Source organism: Cyprinus carpio, chromosome B8, assembly GCF_018340385.1.
Source record: "Cyprinus carpio isolate SPL01 chromosome B8, ASM1834038v1, whole genome shotgun sequence".
Lineage (NCBI taxonomy): Eukaryota > Metazoa > Chordata > Actinopteri > Cypriniformes > Cyprinidae > Cyprinus > Cyprinus carpio.
In genome coordinates, this window is record NC_056604.1 from 27,109,913 (window position 1) to 27,129,196 (window position 19,284).

The 19,284-nt window shown below is 39.7% G+C and overlaps 1 protein-coding gene across 4 annotated transcripts in view; it reads left to right on the top strand.

Moving 5' to 3' along the window:
- Positions 1–19,284, top strand: part of LOC109094700 (probable G-protein coupled receptor 153) — a 35,598-nt gene that overhangs the window by 6,174 nt on the left and 10,140 nt on the right. For all 4 annotated transcript variants that reach the window (XM_042730346.1, XM_042730343.1, XM_042730344.1 and 1 more), the window contains exons 2-3: positions 8,896–9,477; positions 16,116–16,548. In XM_042730346.1, the coding sequence (XP_042586280.1) occupies positions 9,125–9,477; positions 16,116–16,548 (786 nt within the window). In that variant the 5' untranslated portion in view covers positions 8,896–9,124. The remainder of the gene's footprint in view (positions 1–8,895; positions 9,478–16,115; positions 16,549–19,284) is intronic.

The window sequence follows — 19,284 nt, forward strand, 5'->3', positions numbered from 1 at the left end:
CTGCCACCGCCGGTGCTTCAGAGCACAGCGGCCTCCAGCAAGCGCACATCTCAGTGTCCGCCATAAAACATTGTGGATCTTGGAAGCTCGCTACCTCTGAGGAAGTCTCCTATTACACCGGAGGTCAGTCTCGAGACATTGATTCCCTTAGTAGATTTTCTGGCAGTTTGGAAGCTTCTGCTTCCAGTTTGGTTCTCCTCCACCTCGTTTCAATGGGATCGTTTCCACTGTGGTGGATCCTGAGCAGGCTCTGGTGTTAGAACAAGAAGTAAATACTCTTCTGAGGAATTAGGCCATCAAGGTGGTCCCTCCTCTCGACAAAGAATCCGGGTTCTACAGCTGGTACTTCATTGTTCTGGAGAAGGATGGGGGGTTGCACCCGATTTTAGATCTGCATCAGTTTAAATGCACAGTCATACGACTGAAGTTCAAGATTCTTACAATCAAACAGGTCGTGTCTCAGATCAGGTCCAAGGACTGGTTTGCCACAATAGAGCTAAAAGACACGTACTTCAAAGTCTCCATCCTTATTCAACACAGGAAGTTCCTGTGGTTTGCTTTCGGGGGGCGAAGCTTACCAATATCGGGTTCTTCTGTTCGGCCTTGCACTCTCACCCTGAACTTTCACGAAGAGTGTGGATGCTACTCTGGCTCCACTGCGACTCCAGGGCATCCGCATACTAAATTATATAGACGACTGGTTGATTCTAGGTCAGAACAGATGGTGGTTCGACATCGAGATATCATTCTTGGGCAGCTCTCGACATCGAGATATCATTCATGGGCAGCTGTGGCCTAATGGTTAGAGATTTGGACTTGTAACCAGAAGGTCGCAGGTTCGAGTCTCGGTGCTGGCAGGAGTTGTAGGTGGGAGGGAGTGAATGAACAGCGCTTTCTTCCACCCTCAATACCCATGGCTGAAGTGCCCTTGAGCAAGGCACTGAACCCCCAGTTCCTCCCCGGGCGCTGGATATAGCTGCCCACTGCTCCGGGTGTGTGTTCACGGTGTGTTCACTTCTCACTGCTGTGTTTGTGCACTTGGATGGGTTAAATGCAGAGCACCAATTTCGAGTATGGGTTACCATACTTGACAAATGTCACAACTTTCACTTTTCATTCTCACCCATATGAAAGTGCACAGAAATGCACAGAAAAGTGTGCTTTCCTCGATCACAGAGCACAACTTATCTAGGCATGGTGTGGGATTCGACCACGATGCAGGCACAGCTGTCTCCTGCTCAGAGCGTCTCGATCCTCACTGCAGTCTCGAGAGTCAAAGAGGGCCGGTCACTCACTGTCAAGCAGTTTAAAAAATTGCCTGGTCTGATAGCAGCTGCGTCCAACATGTAAAACATACCTTTTAGCCTGCTGTACATGAGACACCTACAGTGGTAGCTCAAGACCAAGGGGTTTTCCTTGAGAGGAAATATGCTTTGCATGATAAAGGTCACGCGGCGATGCTTTCGTGCCTTAGATGTGTGGAGGAAACCTTGGTTTTTGTCACAGGGGCCGGTGCTTGGTGCTGTGTGTGTGCACTTGGATGGGTTAAATGCAGAGCACCAATTTCGAGTATGGGTTACCATACTTGACAAATGTCACAACTTTCACTTTTCATTCTCACCCATATGAAAGTGCACAGAAATGCACAGAAAAGTGTGCTTTCTCCATCACAGAGCACAACTTATCTAGGCATGGTGTGGGATTCGACCACGATGCAGGCACAGCTGTCTCCTGCTCAGAGCGTCTCGATCCTCACTGCAGTCTCGAGAGTCAAAGAGGGCCGGTCACTCACTGTCAAGCAGTTTAAAAAAATTGCCTGGTCTGATAGCAGCTGCGTCCAACATGTAAAACATACCTTTTAGCCTGCTGTACATGAGACACCTACAGTGGTAGCTCAAGACCAAGGGGTTTTCCTTGAGAGGAAATATGCTTTGCATGATCAAGGTCACGCGGCGATGCTTTCGTGCCTTAGATGTGTGGAGGAAACCTTGGTTTTTGTCACAGGGGCCGGTGCTTGGAGTTTCTTGTCGTCGCGTAAAGTTAACGACAGATGCGTCCCTCATCGGTTGGGGTGCGGTCATGGGTGGCCACCCTGCCCGCGGTCTGTGGAGCGAACGCCATCTCACATGGCACATCAACTGCCTGGAAATGCTGGCCGTATTTCGAGCATTGAAGCACTTTTTCCCAGACCTAAGAGATTGCCATGTGTTGGTGCGTCCCGACAACTCATCGGTGGTCTCATACATCAACCCCCAGGGAGTTCTGCGTTCGCGCCCCTTGTACAAGCTGGCACACCAGATTCTTGTGTGGGCCCAGGGGAAACTCCTTTCACTAAGAGCAGTTCCCATCCCTGGGCATCTCAATCAGGGAGCAGACAACCTTTCGAAACAGGATCCGAGGCCTGGGGAATGTAGGCTCCACCTAGAGGTGGTGTGTCAGATTTGGAGAATGTTTGGCCAGGCTCAGGGGGACTTGTTTGCGACTCAGGAGACATCGCACTATCCCCTCTGTTTCTCTCTGACTCATCCAGCTCCACTGTATGCTTTTTCCTCCGATTGCTCTGCTCCCGGGAGTTCTGGAGAGAGTGCACCAGGACAGGGTCCGTCTGCTGCTAGTAGCCCCGCTCTGGCCAGGCTGAGTATGGTTCTCAGACTTGATTTCCCTTCTCACATGGGAGATTCCCCTCAGGAGGGATCTCCTCTCACAGGCGGAGGGTACAATCTTTCACCCCCACCCGGAACTGTGGAAGCTGTGGGTGTGGCCTCTGAGGGGCTCTTCACTTCCTGGTGTAGAGATTGCCAGCTTGTGCAGTAAACTACCCGGTCGGTTCAGTGCTGGAGTTCTTGCAGGCATGATTCTCTGCATGATTGACACACTTCACCCTGAAGGTGTACGTGGTGGCTATAACTGCTCACCACGCCCCTCCCGGTGGTCAGTCTGTGGGAAGACACCCCCTGGTTACACGTTTCCTCTGCTGTGTGTTGAGGCTGAGGCCTCCTGTACGACCTTGTGTTCCACCATGGGACCTGGCCGTGGTCCTGGAGGCTCTTTGTAAACCTCCGTTTGAACCATTAGAGGAGGTTTCAGATCGTGTTCTGACACTTAAGTCTCCTTATTAGCCATCACTTCTCTGAAAAGAGTTGGAGATTTGCAGGCGTTGCCAGTGGCCCCCTCCTTCCAAGACTTTGCACCCGGCTTGGCCAAAGCTTCTCTGTATCCTTGGCCAGAGTACGTACCTAAAGTGTCATGACCCATTGTACTTCCGGCTTTCTGTCCTTCTCCCTCGGGAGCCTGACAAGCAGAAGCTAAATTGCACTGGACACATATGTCCAAAGAGCTGCCATATGTAGAAAGTCTGACCAATTATTTGTCTGTCATGGTCCTTTCAAGAGGGGTCTGCCTACCACTAATCAGACCCTCAGTTGGTGGATTGTTGATGCCATTGCTATGTCTTACGAGTCCTCTGGTCTTCCCTCACCCTTGGGGGTCAAGGCTCACTCCACCTGAAGTGTGGTGGCCTCCAAGGCCTTCCTGTCGGGTGTGGCAATGCAGGATATATGTAAAGCGTTACATATATCCTGCAGTGTTGGCGGGTTGGTCTACGCCACTCACGTTCATCAGGTTCTATGACCTCGATATTCATACTGCTCCTGGTTCCTCCGTCCTCTTGTTGTAGTTGTGTTAAAGTTCATACACAGTATGCAGGGACTTGAAAGTCTGGTGACGTGGGCATTCTCATTCCCAAAACATTAAAAGCAGCTCGAGTTCTTGAAGGGAACGTCTCAATGTTATGTATGTAACTGTAGTTCCCCAAGGGAACGAGACGCTGCGTCCCCTGCCATACTTCCGGCATCCATGCGACTGCTTCCTTCATTCTACAAGCTACCTCCACCGCACATGCTTTTATAGCTTCCTGGTCACACATCATCCCATCCGTGACTTCACATCCATCCACAGGGTCTGATTACACACATGATTCAGAGCATGGTCACACAGAAGGCATTCCCAAAATGTTCAACGCATCGTCTTGTTCCCTCTGGGACCTAGGGTTACATACGAACCTTGATTGAAAAAGAAATTAAACATTGAGCTATTTTTAATTCAAATCTGAATTCACAGATGCCCAACGTTCTGCTATGTGTTACACACCAATCTAAGAAAAATGGTCTACAGTAGCAAGCCTTTAATGACAAAGACTTGAAAAAGACACAAAACAGCATTTGGTTTACCATATACCCTTCATAATAAATAAACATTGGCATGATATTGGTTTTGTCAGGAGTCTTTGGCAAAAACAAACAGCAAAAAAATCTGCTCAGATGTTTGTCATTAATGCTCTCTGCTTCTGTGTTAACACACACACACACACACACACACACACACACACGCAACAAGCACTGGTGCTTATCAGATTTGTTTGAATGGACAAATCTATGAATAACACAAAAGCGCTATGTTATCCTTTTTTATTGTCTTATTCAAATGAAGGGTCTATCCATGAGAATCTGACAGTGTGATTGATTAGTATTATGGCTTGGTTTTCTGTAATTTGCATATCAATTCTTGTGGTTTCTTACAATTTGAAACAGATGATTGCAGGATAAATGAGATCATATGTTAATTTTATTATCTTACAACATAAAAGGAGTGGTCATTGTTTCTTTATGTCATTATTGCTCTTTTGTATACCACAATGCATAGCAAGGTTTTGGTTTTGGAGATTTAGAAATGACATAACTCCACCACATAACAAATGATAAATATTTGGCACATGTCAGAGATGTGATAAGGTGAATACTGGCCATTCTTCAGTGGAGCAGGCTAACTAAGTTTGCATCCAAACTTGTGTAATTTAAATGGTTTAAGGTGATGTTTTTGTTATAAATTACAACAGTTTTAATCCGTAATGAAATGACTCACCACATGTAGAATAAAGCAGCTTTTATTACACCACTGATATGATTGGAATCTTCTTCTTTTCCTGTTTGTGGAGATCCACATTTCAACAAAATTCAGCTAAAACCCTTATCGAATACACCAGAATTAGCTATCCTGCATTGTTAAAAATTTCAGTGTAAAATAACTGTATATTTCTGGTTACTTTCACATTTATTTCACAGTGGGACTTCTCTTGTATCTAACTGTACACTCAAAAATTGCTTGTAAACAAACAGCATCATTCTGTGTTTTTACAGTGCATCTGTACTATGAAGACACCCAGCATGCAGTGCAGCATGAATATGAGGTTTTTTAATTTTTATTTATTTTTTTATTTTTTATTCTTGTTGTTTTTAATTAAACTTTTTATTAAGCTGATATTATATTTTAGCTTATGCTCATTTTGACAAAGGTTTTTTTTTTTTTTTTTAGGTCACACTTCTGACGTGACTAGATCAGAAATTTGAATATGAATATACAATAAATATACAGCATGAATTGATTTCACAGTGCATTTCTGAGTACAGTAATTTATTGCATAACAATGCTCTATAATCCTGTAAATTCTGTGTGGCCTTCTTAGAGTGGCTTACAACATCTTCATGTCTATACTCAGTGGTCCTGGATAGATTGCCAGTGGTTTGAATTGTTCGTCATTTGCTGCTGATTTCAAACAGTGCTGTGATTCACTACAAATTGCTTGGAAATTATTTTGAACTGTTCTCACTCCCTTAGACATCAGAAACATTTCATCAGAGAGTCTTTTTTTCTTTACCTAATGAAGCACACCCTTAATGTTTTTTATTTATTTGTTTGTTTGATTGATTGATTGCACGATCTGCATAATTTTGACCTGATCCTAATTTAAGTGTAAGCAATAAAAAAGGTAGTAATAAAGGTCTAATTATTATGCACAAAGCAATCTTATATAGACGGGTATCCTATTACAGTTTTTTTTGTTTGTTTGTTTGTTTGTTTGTTTGTTTTTAAATGCTCATACACATTTTCACAACTTTGCCTCTATTTTTCAAAACTTTACACACAAATCCAAGAATTGCACACACAAAATGCAAAATGCCTCACATCTCTTGCAAAAAGCACTGCATTCAAAAGATCACAAACATATCTCAAAAGCAAACATTTGCAAGCACCTCTTTGCCATAATATTAATTCCTGTTAGATTTTTTGTGTTATACTGTATAGAGAATTGTGTGTTGTGTTTAGCAAAAAGTGTTTTATGAAATTGAAAATTGAGTCAAAGGCAGATAATTAGTGTATGGTTATGCATATTTGTTGTGTGGTTTCATTAGCTATCATTTTAAACCTCAATTGCAAATGTGGCAAAAGAGTTGGTAAATAGTGCCCATGCTTCAATGGAGCAGGAGATCTACCTTCTACCAGCTCAAACCCTAATCAAAAACACCTGAACTGGCTAATCAGGATTTTCAGGAACTCCTGATCATTACAAAGATGTGTGTTAGAAGAAAGGTTAGAACTGCACTTCAGGATGCTAGATCTCCAGGAACAGGATTTGGCTTAATGATGCACACCATTTAGACATATTTGTCAGAAATACTATTTAATGAAGTTTTAGCACTAAGCCCATCTAATCTTATAATAAACCATCAAAGCATAAAAGTGTTTAGGAATAGTGTCCCTCCATTGACACTCACCCCCATGTAGCAGACCTATAGGGGGGATTATTAGAGCTTGAGTTGTGTCTCCTTCTTAAGCCATTGAGGAATGCATGCAAACTAAACTTTTATGATTTTATGGCGATGTGAACCTGTGAACGTCATGTATAAAACACGGCTCATAAAATTGTCACTGCCCCAAGTGCATAAAATTGGAAAACTTCGTCCCACTTATCTATTATCCCACATTATCTTTCTATCAGGTTGTATCGGGGGTCCTAATTGTCTGGCCTAAATATGTGCTGGAGACTGTACCCCCACCCTGAGTCTCGCTGAGCCATCAATTCTAGATGCCCTGATCAACCTGACCATCATCCCATTCCCTCGACCCTTTCATCCTCTTTCTACTCTTCCCCAACTCCCTGTTCAACTAACAGTTTCATAGCTTGTTTGCGGCGTGGTCCTAGCTAGTGAAATATAATTAATTACAGATGTAATTACATGCAGGTATTTTTAATTTATTTAAGTACAACGTAAAAACATGAATGTAAATTATTGTAAATTATATGTAAATTATTATTTTAAATGTAAGTTCATAGTAGTTAAAGCCACCTAATATAAAGCAGGACCAAAAAAAAAAACTACAGTATTTTGTCAGTATTCAGAATGCTTTTGTTTTATTTGAGTTCATTCTGAGAGTATGTCTCTCTAATCTGACACACTCAGTTCAGTCCATGGAGCTCTGTACTAAAGTGCTGATGATCTGAATCAGGTGTGTTAGATAAGAGAGACATACAAAATGTGCAGAGCTGTGGGGTGCCAGGTGTATTGAGAACCACTGGGTTACTGAAATACAAATGGAAATCCAGCCCAGCAACCTGTATATGAAGGAAAATAACTGGAAAAGACATGAAATTCCAGTGGAAATAGGTGTAGGAAGTGTAGTTTTAAGTGTAGTTTGTGTTTGGTTTTGGCCAAACACAAACACCAGCTACCTGCCATTTTTAAAAAGCCATGTAAAAATATTTACTCCATGAACATGGAAAACAGCTGTAATAATGGCATTTACTGTACATGTAGTCTGCAGCAGTGTTCTTTTCTCAGCCTTGATGATTTACAAGATGTCATAGGAGATTTAGTCTTTAGATTTAGTCAAGAGATTTAGATTTTCATGCTCTTTCAGTCGTGTTAACTGTGCATTTACATTCCATCTCCATTATCATGAAACCCATGACACAAATCAAAAACAGCTCTGAACGCAGCATCCTCCATTCACCGTTGTTGATGGACCTTTTTCACATTTCAACAGCGGAAGTTGTCATAGTTGGGATAACTTCAAGAGCAGTGAATGGGAGAGTACCACAAATATATATTTTTTGCATTCCCATTTGCTCAAATTGCAGAAGAAGATCTCCATGATAGTGACTTTTAAAAAAAGGAAAAATTGAGAGAGACTGATATAACGGCAGTCAGAAGAGACAAATTTTTGCGTCCCTGCCATAGACACTGCATTAGAAACACCCTTGCATTAGCGTTAACAAGGCTTTTTTTTGTAATTTGATTCAAAAGCGATATAATACAAAGTATAGTGTTATAAATAAAAAAAAAACTTTTGAGGATTTATGATGCTGATGACTGTTGTTACAGTTATTACGCTATTACAGTCTTGTGAAAAGGGTCCATATTTGTAAATCCTGTGAATAAAGATGCGCTGTCAGCAACTTCAGAGTTCCTGTTGCGAATAAGGGTGGCCATATGCACCGTTCATACGGGACACGTCCCGGCCAGGATTTTAATACTGCATAAAATATCCAGGTTTAGGCTGTTTGCACTGTGCAGGTCTATTTTTGTGTAACATTCATGAGCGCTATAGAGAGCAGAGCAGACTGCTACTTATGCTATCAAATTGCTCTCGCACCTACTTTGGTGTATTTTTTTTATCGGTGCGCAGTGACGCTTCAAGTCAAACGTACGAACAAACACGTGCGCATATTTGCATCGCCTTGGTCGTTTCCTGTAGATCTCACCTTCTCAGGCACAGCCCCATGACTGGTCGATTATGTACAATACCTGCATGTTATTGGTCAAACTGCTTTGGATGTTTTAGGCAATATTAAAATCCTGGCCAGGACGTGTCCCGTATGAACGGCACATATGGCCACGCTAGTGCGAATGCAGCCAGGAAAACGGCCCAAGAGGGAAATTGGTTCTCTAGGAACAACCCTGCTGGCTAGTTCCTAGAATGACAAGCACTTTTTGTCTTCCAGTGTCTCTTCTTGTCGTATCTGTCTTTTCAAGATCTGTCATTTTCTTTCTGTTTCAGTATCACTACGGCAATGGACTGGCTGTCAGTGCATGTGCTTCTCTTCTGCCCGAGTCCACTGCCCCCTCATGCTGCTGTGCCCTTTGCCCTGTCCTCTCAGCACATCCGGAGGAAGGACTGTCCGTCCCTGTAGGAATGCCTGTTTGGGCCTGGCACCTGCCTTTGCCCGCGGCTAATCCCACACCTTTTGCCATTCCACCCCCCTCCAGCTCTCGCAGGCTGCTCCATCATGAACGATGAGGTCATCAGCACTAACGCTCTGGCCTGGCTGGTCTGCTCGGGAGTGTCCATCCTGGCCAACGCCTGGGGAATCCTGAGCGTGAGCGCCAAGCAGAAGAAGTGGAAACCTCTGGAATTCCTCATCTGCACCCTGGCTGGCACGCACATCCTCAACATGGGTATCCCTATCACCATGTATTGCGTCATTCAGCTGCGACGACAGCACTCCAACTATGAGTGGAACGAAGGACTCTGCAAGGTGTTTGTCTCCACCTTCTACACCCTTACCCTGGTCACCTGCTTCTCCATCACCTCCCTGTCCTACCACCGCATGTGGATGGTCCGCTGGCCTGTCAACTATAGGTAAGACAAATTTATAGTGGAAAATTTCCCAATTAGTTATTTCTCAATTACACATAAAAGCTCTTTGGAGTTTTCAAACAGGTCAGCAAATGCAAATCTAGTAAACAGTATAATAACTAGTTGGGATGTGCATCTCCATAACTGAGGTCGATGCTACACATCTTGATGCATAGCCAACGATACTTTACATTACAGATATTAAGCAGCTACTGTTGCAATGCGATATGATTCGCCCCTATTATGATGTAGTGCGATCTGATTTCCATTCGATTTAACACAATGCGATTAAATGCAAACTGATGCAATTGAAAAAAAAATATGATGTTATGCAGTTCATTATGGAGCAGATAGTTGGCTTTTATTTCTTTGGTTCAGACAGACAGGAAATCATAAATTAATTTAAGTGCCTTCTGACTCCTAACACCTAACACCTTCTGACACTAACTCCGTAGTGTTGTAATACGCCATATTCATGTAGCAAGAGAAACAGTTTAGAATCAAAATCAATCTACGTATAAAATATTGGTCACAAAATAATTAATAAAATATTATATCAGTGCTGGAAAATGATTAATCGAGATTAATTGCATCCAAAATAAAAGTTTTTGTGTACATAATATATGTACTGTGTATATATATTATGTATATAAAAAGACACACACATACAGTATACTGTATATTTTGAAAAAATACGTGATTATTATTTATGTCTATGCTCTTCACAAAATTAATGCTTTTCTAGAGTGTAATTGCAAACAATGAGAAGAAGCGCTAAAATCGATGTTAGGCATCATACTGTAGAGGTGGAAAATATAAATTATAAATTATAAAGATAGATTTAAAATGCTCATTCTCCAAAAGTAAATTTGAACTGTACAGTCATTTAAGCACATTCTTAATGTTTACTTAGTGGTTGCACTGTTTCTTGAACTGAGCCACACTTGCTCACAGGAAATTGGCAGTACATCATTACAATGGCCTAGAGACAGGAAAAAGTCTAGATCACTTTTTGATTTCATACTGAGTTGCAAAGGAAATGTCATTGTATGAAAAACAATTACGTGAACAATATTTGAAGGATTTAGATTCAGTCTTCTTTATTCTTTAAGATAACCTTATATCCTTTATTTACACCAGTAAACATTACAACTTTCCAGTCATGACAACTGGATATCGTCAGTAGTTTTAGCATATTAATGGATATGAAAATGTCAATGTATTTGGTCTTTGCAGACTAGCTCTGCTAAGTATGCAGCTGCAGAGCAAGGATACAGAAATGATACTGCTAATACATACACAAACATGCTGCTGTGAATATATAAGTTACCCTGCTGCTATACAACACATTGTTCATTTTTGGCGTCTCCTTCATTTAACACACCTGATTCAACTCATTAGCTCATAGTGACTGCAAAACGTTGGCTGGATCCAAATTCTCTAAAATGCTGCCTTGGGAGGCAGCATTCCGAGGCAGGAAGGCATCAAGGCACGTTCGAATACAAATTCTGCTTTACTTACTGTCTCCGGAGGTACCTTCTTCTGATCGAATTTTGAAGGCAGCATAGATATATCCTTCGCTGCCTTTGATATCCCACAATCCTCTGCGTTCCATTGCGTGATGGTTGAGCTAAAAAATAAAGATGGCGTATGAAAGTTGCATTTGATGGTCAGTTTGTGTGTAAATGTATATTTCTGACAAACTGTTTGCACTTTTGATGTTAGTTCTAGTGCGAAATCAATATTATAGTAATTAAATATTCATTTAGTTATCACAAAAACTCATTCTATTTTGCTTAAACTGCATTAAACTGTTACGCTGCCTCAGAAGTCTGTCCAAAATCAGTTTCATGAGGTGCCTTCATGCAAAAATGCTGCCTGCAAAGTCATTGCCTCATACGGTAGCGAGGCAGCAAGTCAGTTGCCTACGTTTTCGGATTTAGCCGTTATGTGTGTGACTGATGAGGAAGACCCCATGGGGTACATCTGCATTTTAATTCAGAACTTTGGATCTATAAGGACTAAACTCTTTTTTTTTTCCTCTTAATCCTTGAGTCCACCATTACAAAGACATTTATGTCTACATTTATATCTTATAAATTTATATTTTATTGGACCCAGTTTTTCTTTTCAATTCCTCCTAGACTGTTAGTCCAATTCAAACAAAACTTGATGCTTATTATCTAGAGACCATCATGACAAATATTATCAAACTAACTTTGATACATCAAAGCATATATAAATAGAAATAAGCAAAAAGTGGTCAGGCACCACCCATTTTTATGAAGTTGCCTGTCAAACAACATCTGCCGAATGTCCAAACGTAATGAAACTTCATATACGTAGACAACAGGACATTCTCAAATTCTCAAATACAAAGAAATACAAACACGAATAAAAAGCGTTTGCAATGTATGAGCGTAAAAGAAAAAAAAACTAGGTGGATGTGCCATACCGATGTTTAAGTAGAGAAGTTTAGATTTGGGTGACTAATAATCAACATTTAACCTGATCATAATAATAATAATAATAATAATAATAATAATAATAATGTTATCCGTGTTTCTGTATTTTCCGTATCTGTATTTCATCTTTAACAATAATGTGGACTTTTATAAAGATCCGACTTTTAAATGCATCTTTATACAAAAATATTAGCAGAGTTCTCCACATAAAGACCCAGGGCTGGAAGATCAAGGTGCTTCATCTTTTCTCTCTGTTATGGTAGGAAATTAAATTAGATGAAATGTGGAGGTTGTTAACTGTGACAAGATGATTTACAGGCCAGCTTACCGTGACAGGATGCGCGTTAAAGACGTCCGTTAAAGCCACAGTGTTACGATGTGATAGTATGTCCCAAAGCTTGTCTACTCTTTTGCTACACTCAAGAGTATGGACTTTTTATTCACAAAAAGAGTACATACTTTAAGGACGTACTATAAGTGGGTGAACTGGGATGCAGCAAAGATGTGGCTGTGTACCAAATTGTGTGAGAATTGCCATTCAAGTGAAATAACTGAACACAAACATAGGAGCCTGAGAAAAATGCTAATTTTAGAAGAAAATTTCAGACAGCACTTTTGCGTCTGAACTTTGAATCTGAATCGCACTACTGTTAACTCCAAATTGCATGATGCATCATTTCCAACAGACAACATTAAATTGACAAGCCAGTCACCCTCACATCACAATGAGTCCCATACTGCTCGTTCAGATAGGTTTGTGCTTGCAAATTTTCTGCCTTGCTGTGATCTTCTGACAGCTGGACAAAATTTAATTATAGTCCAGAGAACTATTGGGCTTGGAAGTCTCCTGTAATTGAAGGACTGGTAAATATCTTGACCTTTTTATAAGGTGGCTTGTCCCAGATTCAACTAAAAATGCAAGGTGCATTAATTCAGCTCACATCAGATATCCAGACACTGGCTTCAGCATGGTCTGGAAATGACAAGAGGTTTGCTGTAACAGACCTCACAAACCTTCATCACTTCATGTTTTTAAAACACATTTTGGAAAATGGGCATTCTAGCCACATTAGTCCATGTCCAAACATGGAAGAGAAAGCCATTAAGCTTTCCACTATGGTAATGTTGGCTCTGTTCAATCTGCATCTTCATAAGATCGCCAATCATTGAAAAGATCATCAATAAGATGAAAGTCATGAAGGAATTTCCTGCAGAGTCTACTGACTTCCCACCGTTTTAGAGAAGCTTAGGGGAGAGCTGTGACATGTCTATAGATATGTTCAAGTGCTTTCCCTACAAACAAGCCTGCAGTGGCCCTTTATGGGCCCCCAGTGCAGGGTCATTGAGAATTTGCTCATTGGCAAAACATTGGTTCCTTAGTGCTGGCCCTGCATGGACAGCCCTCACTTAGACCCAAGGCATCCCTCACTAGGCCCGCACTGTTAAACCACAACCAGGGTTCCTAACCCTGATCTACCTTCCTGCAGAATTCAGTTCCAATCCTGATCAAACACCTGTCTCTAATTATCAAGTGCTCCTTTAGACCCTGTCCACACGGAGATGCGTTTCGCTGTATATGCATACATTTTGTATCGTATAGGTGTTTCCGGCATTTTGGGAGAGTGAAACCGATATTTTTTGAAACGGGGTCCTAGAGTGGATAAATTTTAAAATTAATTTAGCATTTTCGTGAATCCATATATTTTCTGAAGGCTTATGCATAGTCCAAGTCTTCTTCTCTGTTTTTAGTGTATCTCTGTGGCAGAATTACAGTGCCACATGCTGGTCTGGCATGTATACTACATCGTTTTGTGGTTTCGTGTGGAGACAGATTATTTCATGAGACAAGAAAAGAAAGAAAAAAGGATTGGACAGGGAAAGCTCTGACTTCGTGTGGACGTAGCCTTAGATCCTAATTAGTTGGTTCAGTTGTGTTTGATCAGGGTTGGAGCTGAACTCTGCAGGAAGGTAGATCTCCAGAAACAGGGTTGGGCACCCGTATCTACAGCAATACATCTGTTTCACTATCAATACTTTCCAGTTACTATAACTACAACTATACTATATGCCTTTGGGAAAAGCAGTTAGTATACATCTGAAATGGATGCAGTCACCACAAAACTAATGTCTGTATTGTCAAAAATGTTAAGTAGTCAAAGAGATTTAAAATCAATTTATTAAATGGTCCTACATTGAAAAGAACTTTAAATCCATATTCAAACTGGACCATGATGTGGTAACCTCACCAATAAAGAATCCTTCTAAAATGCATACAAATAAACTGTCTTAAACTCTTAGCATCAGTCCAAACATAGGCCATACTTACATGTAATATCTCTGCAAAAAACATCAACTCGGCTTGATATGACATATGTCCCAACCAGGACACAGCATAATGTGTTCAGCAGGTGACCCATGCTGGCTACTGCTGCTTGTTACTGCTAACTCCCTCTACCACAGCGGTTCTCAATTCCAGTCCTCGCGACCCCCTGCTAGTCCACTGTGCCTGCAAAAAGCCAGCATATTTGCAGTGTTGTTAGGATATGCAAAGAAGATCAGTGACAGGTATAGAGTAACAATGGATGTTTTTGGGAGTTCAAGCCTGATTTCTCAACTTACGTAAGTTGTGAGTGTATGATTGGAGTTTCAAGGTGGATACTTAAATCTATGCTACATGGACTTGGTTCTGCAGAGTTGTTCCATTAAGTTTATATCAGCTTCATGGCAGAGGTCACAGCCATAGTCAGTGCTCGCCCCTGGAACCTGTGTCAACAGATCCAGACACTCCAATTATTCTGACATCAACAATTCTGCTTACTCAAAAGAGGTTTCTGCAGTTCTTCCCCTGCCAAACTAATTCAGTGAAAAGCACCACTTCAGTCATCAGTGGAGGCAAGTTTGGTCAATAAATTCTGGCATAGCTGGAGAAAGGAATACCTCTCAATATTACAAAGCTGCTGAAAATGGCAGAATGAGAGCTCAGAATGAGAGATATACTGTATCTAGTCAAGCCAATAGAAATGACTGTACTGTTTAAAACACCAATAATAATAGAGTCAAATAACTGGCAGCAACAGCTGCCAAACAAAAACCATAAAAAATTAAAGTAATATATCCCAATTTAAATAAAATGCAAAATAATTAAAAAAACTTTTTACTGGTAAGTATTTCCTAAATTTCCTGATGAGAAAAAATGGTCAAATGATTGGCAGTAACAGTTGCCAAACAAAAACTGTAAAATTAAAGTAAATTTTATTTCAAATGATTGGCAGTAACAGTTTTACACTAACCAAGGTGCTGTATATAAAACAATGATAAAATACAGTAAAATATAAAATAAAACAAAATTTGAATAAAAATGAAAATATCCAAAAATATATAAAAAAGAAAATATTAATTAAAATATTTAAAAAAAAGAAAATATTAATTAAACTAGTTGACATATACTGACATTTGTATTCACTATTAAAAAAAATGTTAATAATGACTGGAACTTCAGTGTTCTATGGGTAAAATCATTATTCCTCTTTGCTGACAGAACACTATGAAAAATGAAATGATTTAGGAATGAACTGTACTTCAGATAGCACTCCACCTTTAACCATAAATCATATTTAAATGTTTTTTTGTTAGTTTTTTTTTTTTTGTTTTTTATTTTTTTGTTATTTTTTAGTATTATGTTTATTATGTGTGTTGTATTTCTAATCAGTGCTGTGCTCTAAGCATAAAGTTAGCTTAAAGTCAACATAAAACATGATCTACAACCTATTTTACTTCTGTAATGTGACATTCCTGAGATAAAAAACAAAATAAAAAATACAGTTGAACTTGATTCTATCAATCAGGATTTGACTGTGTGTAAATTTTTTTTTTTATGTGTTGTGACATTGGTGAGGGTGAAGTTAAATACGATTAGAAAAGTGTGGCACAGTGGTGGTGGATATGGTTTGATGTTTATTTCATCCTTGTAAATGGTTTCCATCAGTATAACAATGGTTATACAGTTCACCCTGTTGTTACAACCATCCTCAGTCAAATTAACTGGAGTATTGATGTGGCAAGAACACAGTTAGAAATGTCTTTTTTATGGTTTATCGATGTGGTAATAACATAGTTAATATACTCATACTAGTATTATTAGCATTATAATTATTAATCCCTTTTATCTTCTAACAGGTTGAGTAACACCAAAAAGCAGGCTGTCCATACGGTCATGGGCATCTGGATGGTGTCGTTCATTCTGTCCACCTTGCCCGCTGTGGGCTGGCATGATACCACAGAGCGATTTTACACCCACGATAACTGTCGCTTCATTGTGACCGAGATCGGCTTGGGCTTCGGCGTCTGCTTCCTGCTGCTGATCAGTGGGAGTGTGGTGATGGGCATCATCTGTATTGGAATTGCCCTCTTCCAGACCTTTTCCATCCAGATGGGTCAAAATGTAGACAAGAACAAATTTAACGTGCCCACCATTGTAGTGGAGGATGCCCAGGGCAAGAGGCGTTCATCCATCGATGGCTCAGAGCCCGTAAAGACATCGCTGCAGATCACCTATCTGATCAGTGGAATAGTCTTCATATACGACTTTCTAACTGGATTCCCCATATTGGTGAGTGCTCGCTTTCATTTAAGAAAACATGATTTTATAAAAAGGGCTACAGTCTTTAGTTGGGTTTCAGTGGATTTTGGAGAAGTGGTGTTTAACTTTGCATTGGAATATGACTTGTGTAGTTGCCTTGATTGACCTACGAAGGATATTGACTTTTTGAGTACTATCGATGAAGAGAGTGCTTTTGATTATAATGATCCGACATCATATGCATCATTTAGAAAACTCACTGCAATCTGTTACAAACTTAGTCATAAAAGCCCTTTTTTTTTTTGAAGAAGAAGAAAGCTCTACTAGGCCTGGGCGATAAAACGGTATTGATATTTATAGAGCGGTTTCAATATTTATCTTACACCTTCTTTGATAATGATATAAAAAATGTTGGATCTTCTTCGATATATATGTAAATGATTTTTGTGACATAGCCAGCACACACAAACACAAACATGAGTGCTGTACCTGCCTGTGATGAGGAGATTGTGAATTAAAAAATGAATATTAGTCGAATTTAAAATATATATTTGCATCTGAATGCAAAAATATTACAATCGAATGTTAGGTGTGCGTCAGGGAGTGTCACCAGTGGAGCATGAGAGGCGCCGATGATGATGTAAGTGACGTTGTAGTTTAAAGGGGTTATATGACGTTGCTAAAAATAACATTATTTTGTGTATTTGGTGTAATGCAATGTGTCTATGTGGTTTAAGGTTCAAAAAACATTATTTTCCACATAATGTCCCGCCTTTCTGAAACACGTTGATTTTTACAAAGCTCATCGTTCTGAAAAGCAAGGTGTATGCTAATTGGACAGCTATCCAGTGCATTGTGATTGGCTGAATACCTCAAGCCTGTAATGCCGTGTGTCCTGGTGCGGTGAGACAAAACCCATTACAAACGAGGCATTTGTTGCATCCAGTGGGGACATAATAACTGATTATAATGACTTATACTGTCTTTTTACGCATTGCGTTGCGTATCGTGCTGTGTTTATATTGAACTATGGTGTGTTTTTACGCATTGTGTACGACAAACAACAAGCTCTACTCTACACTGCTCAAAACTCACATTTGAATCATCAGTGGCAAATCCTTTACATATGAAAACATACTTACAGACTGTGTCGGAAGTGCCAGACTGTCTTTGCAAAGTTGGAATTGCCCCACTTTATAGAAACAGATACCGACATGGTAGGCTACTCTCTCAGGAAACAGTCCTTGTCCCCTGCAAAATGCGCTGCACACATCTGAATATTTGGGTTGAACTGTTCTGGAACAGTGTTGTAAATACAACTTATCCACTGATTTCTAGTTGTGTCCTTTTGGAAGGCCAAACAAAGTAGTTTCGCTTTCACAACGAAACACACAGCAGCTCCACATGTTCAGTGCATTTTCTAGATAGACAAATATGACTGCTGCACTCGCAAAAGCCATGCAAAGTTAAAACAGTTTAAACTTTTAGAAAACACGTCATGAATTTGTGGAGGTTTATTCCTTTTCACTGCATCTCATATGTTTTTAAAGGCAATCTGTGTGATGGGCGATCGGCTCTTTGTATTAAGCATAAATGATGCTGTTTTGTTCATAATTGTTTATGCAATTTATGAAATTATATTTGATTTATATGAGTTAATTTAGACGTAAGTTTTTTTTTTTGTTTGTTTGTTTTATAGACAGTTATTTCCTTGAGTTGACAATTTAATGTGCTGCATTATTTCGGGATACAAGCCAAAAGTTTAACCTATTTAATCTGCATATAAAACATTATAAATTTGATATTTGTTTAATTTTTATTTTGTGTTTGACTGTTAAATCAAAAACAAACAAAAAAAATATTTGTTGTCTCAATAAATTGAGTTAATTTAAAAATACAGTGGTTAAAATGTAAATACTTTTTTCTATTCCTTTTTGTTTTAAAAAAAAAGGTTCTAAAAAATGACAATAATTATCGATACCGAACTATCGTTCAAGTGGTCATTATATCGTTGATACATTGTTTAGCTATATCGCCCAGCCCTACTCTACCCCCATATTCTGCACTTATTCACTTTATGAAACATTTCCATATATACGTTTTACAGGTTTTCAAATGGTTTTGCAGACTTAGGTAAACTGACACAGAACATATATACAACAGCAAAAGTGTGGTTTCCTTTTTGATAGTTTGTTGTGGTGTTTTCGGATTTTGCTTAAAAGCACACAGACTTGTGTTTGGTATCTAAATGTCTCTAGGTTTTCAATGGTTTAATGCTCATGCCAGCCAGTAATTGTACTGAAGAGTCTGATTGGATAGACAATTTTAGAAGACCTAGTTTTCTCCTCTCTTCATATTTTGCTTTCTTAAATTTTATTTGCATTTAGCATTGTTTTCCTCCGATGTCCAAGTCTATCGGTAGGTGATGCTATGGTTATCCTCCATGTGTGACAATTGCCTGAAGCCTTCTTAGGGACCCAGGGTTACAGACATAACTGATATACCACATTGCCATACTTTGTGACTTCCAGTTCATCAGGAAGTGAACACATACACAGATTTATAGAGGAACATGAATTGACACATGTTCAAACAGATAAAACCCAAGAAGCAGAGTCATATCAGTGTCCAGATTATAAAATCTGATAAAAATGTGGGAAGGAACATCCTGCCATCACACAAATGCCCTCAAAAAGATGTAACCTTGGGTAAATGCCTGAGAAGAAGCAACCTTCCTTTTGACCAAAACTTTCATAAGACAGAAAA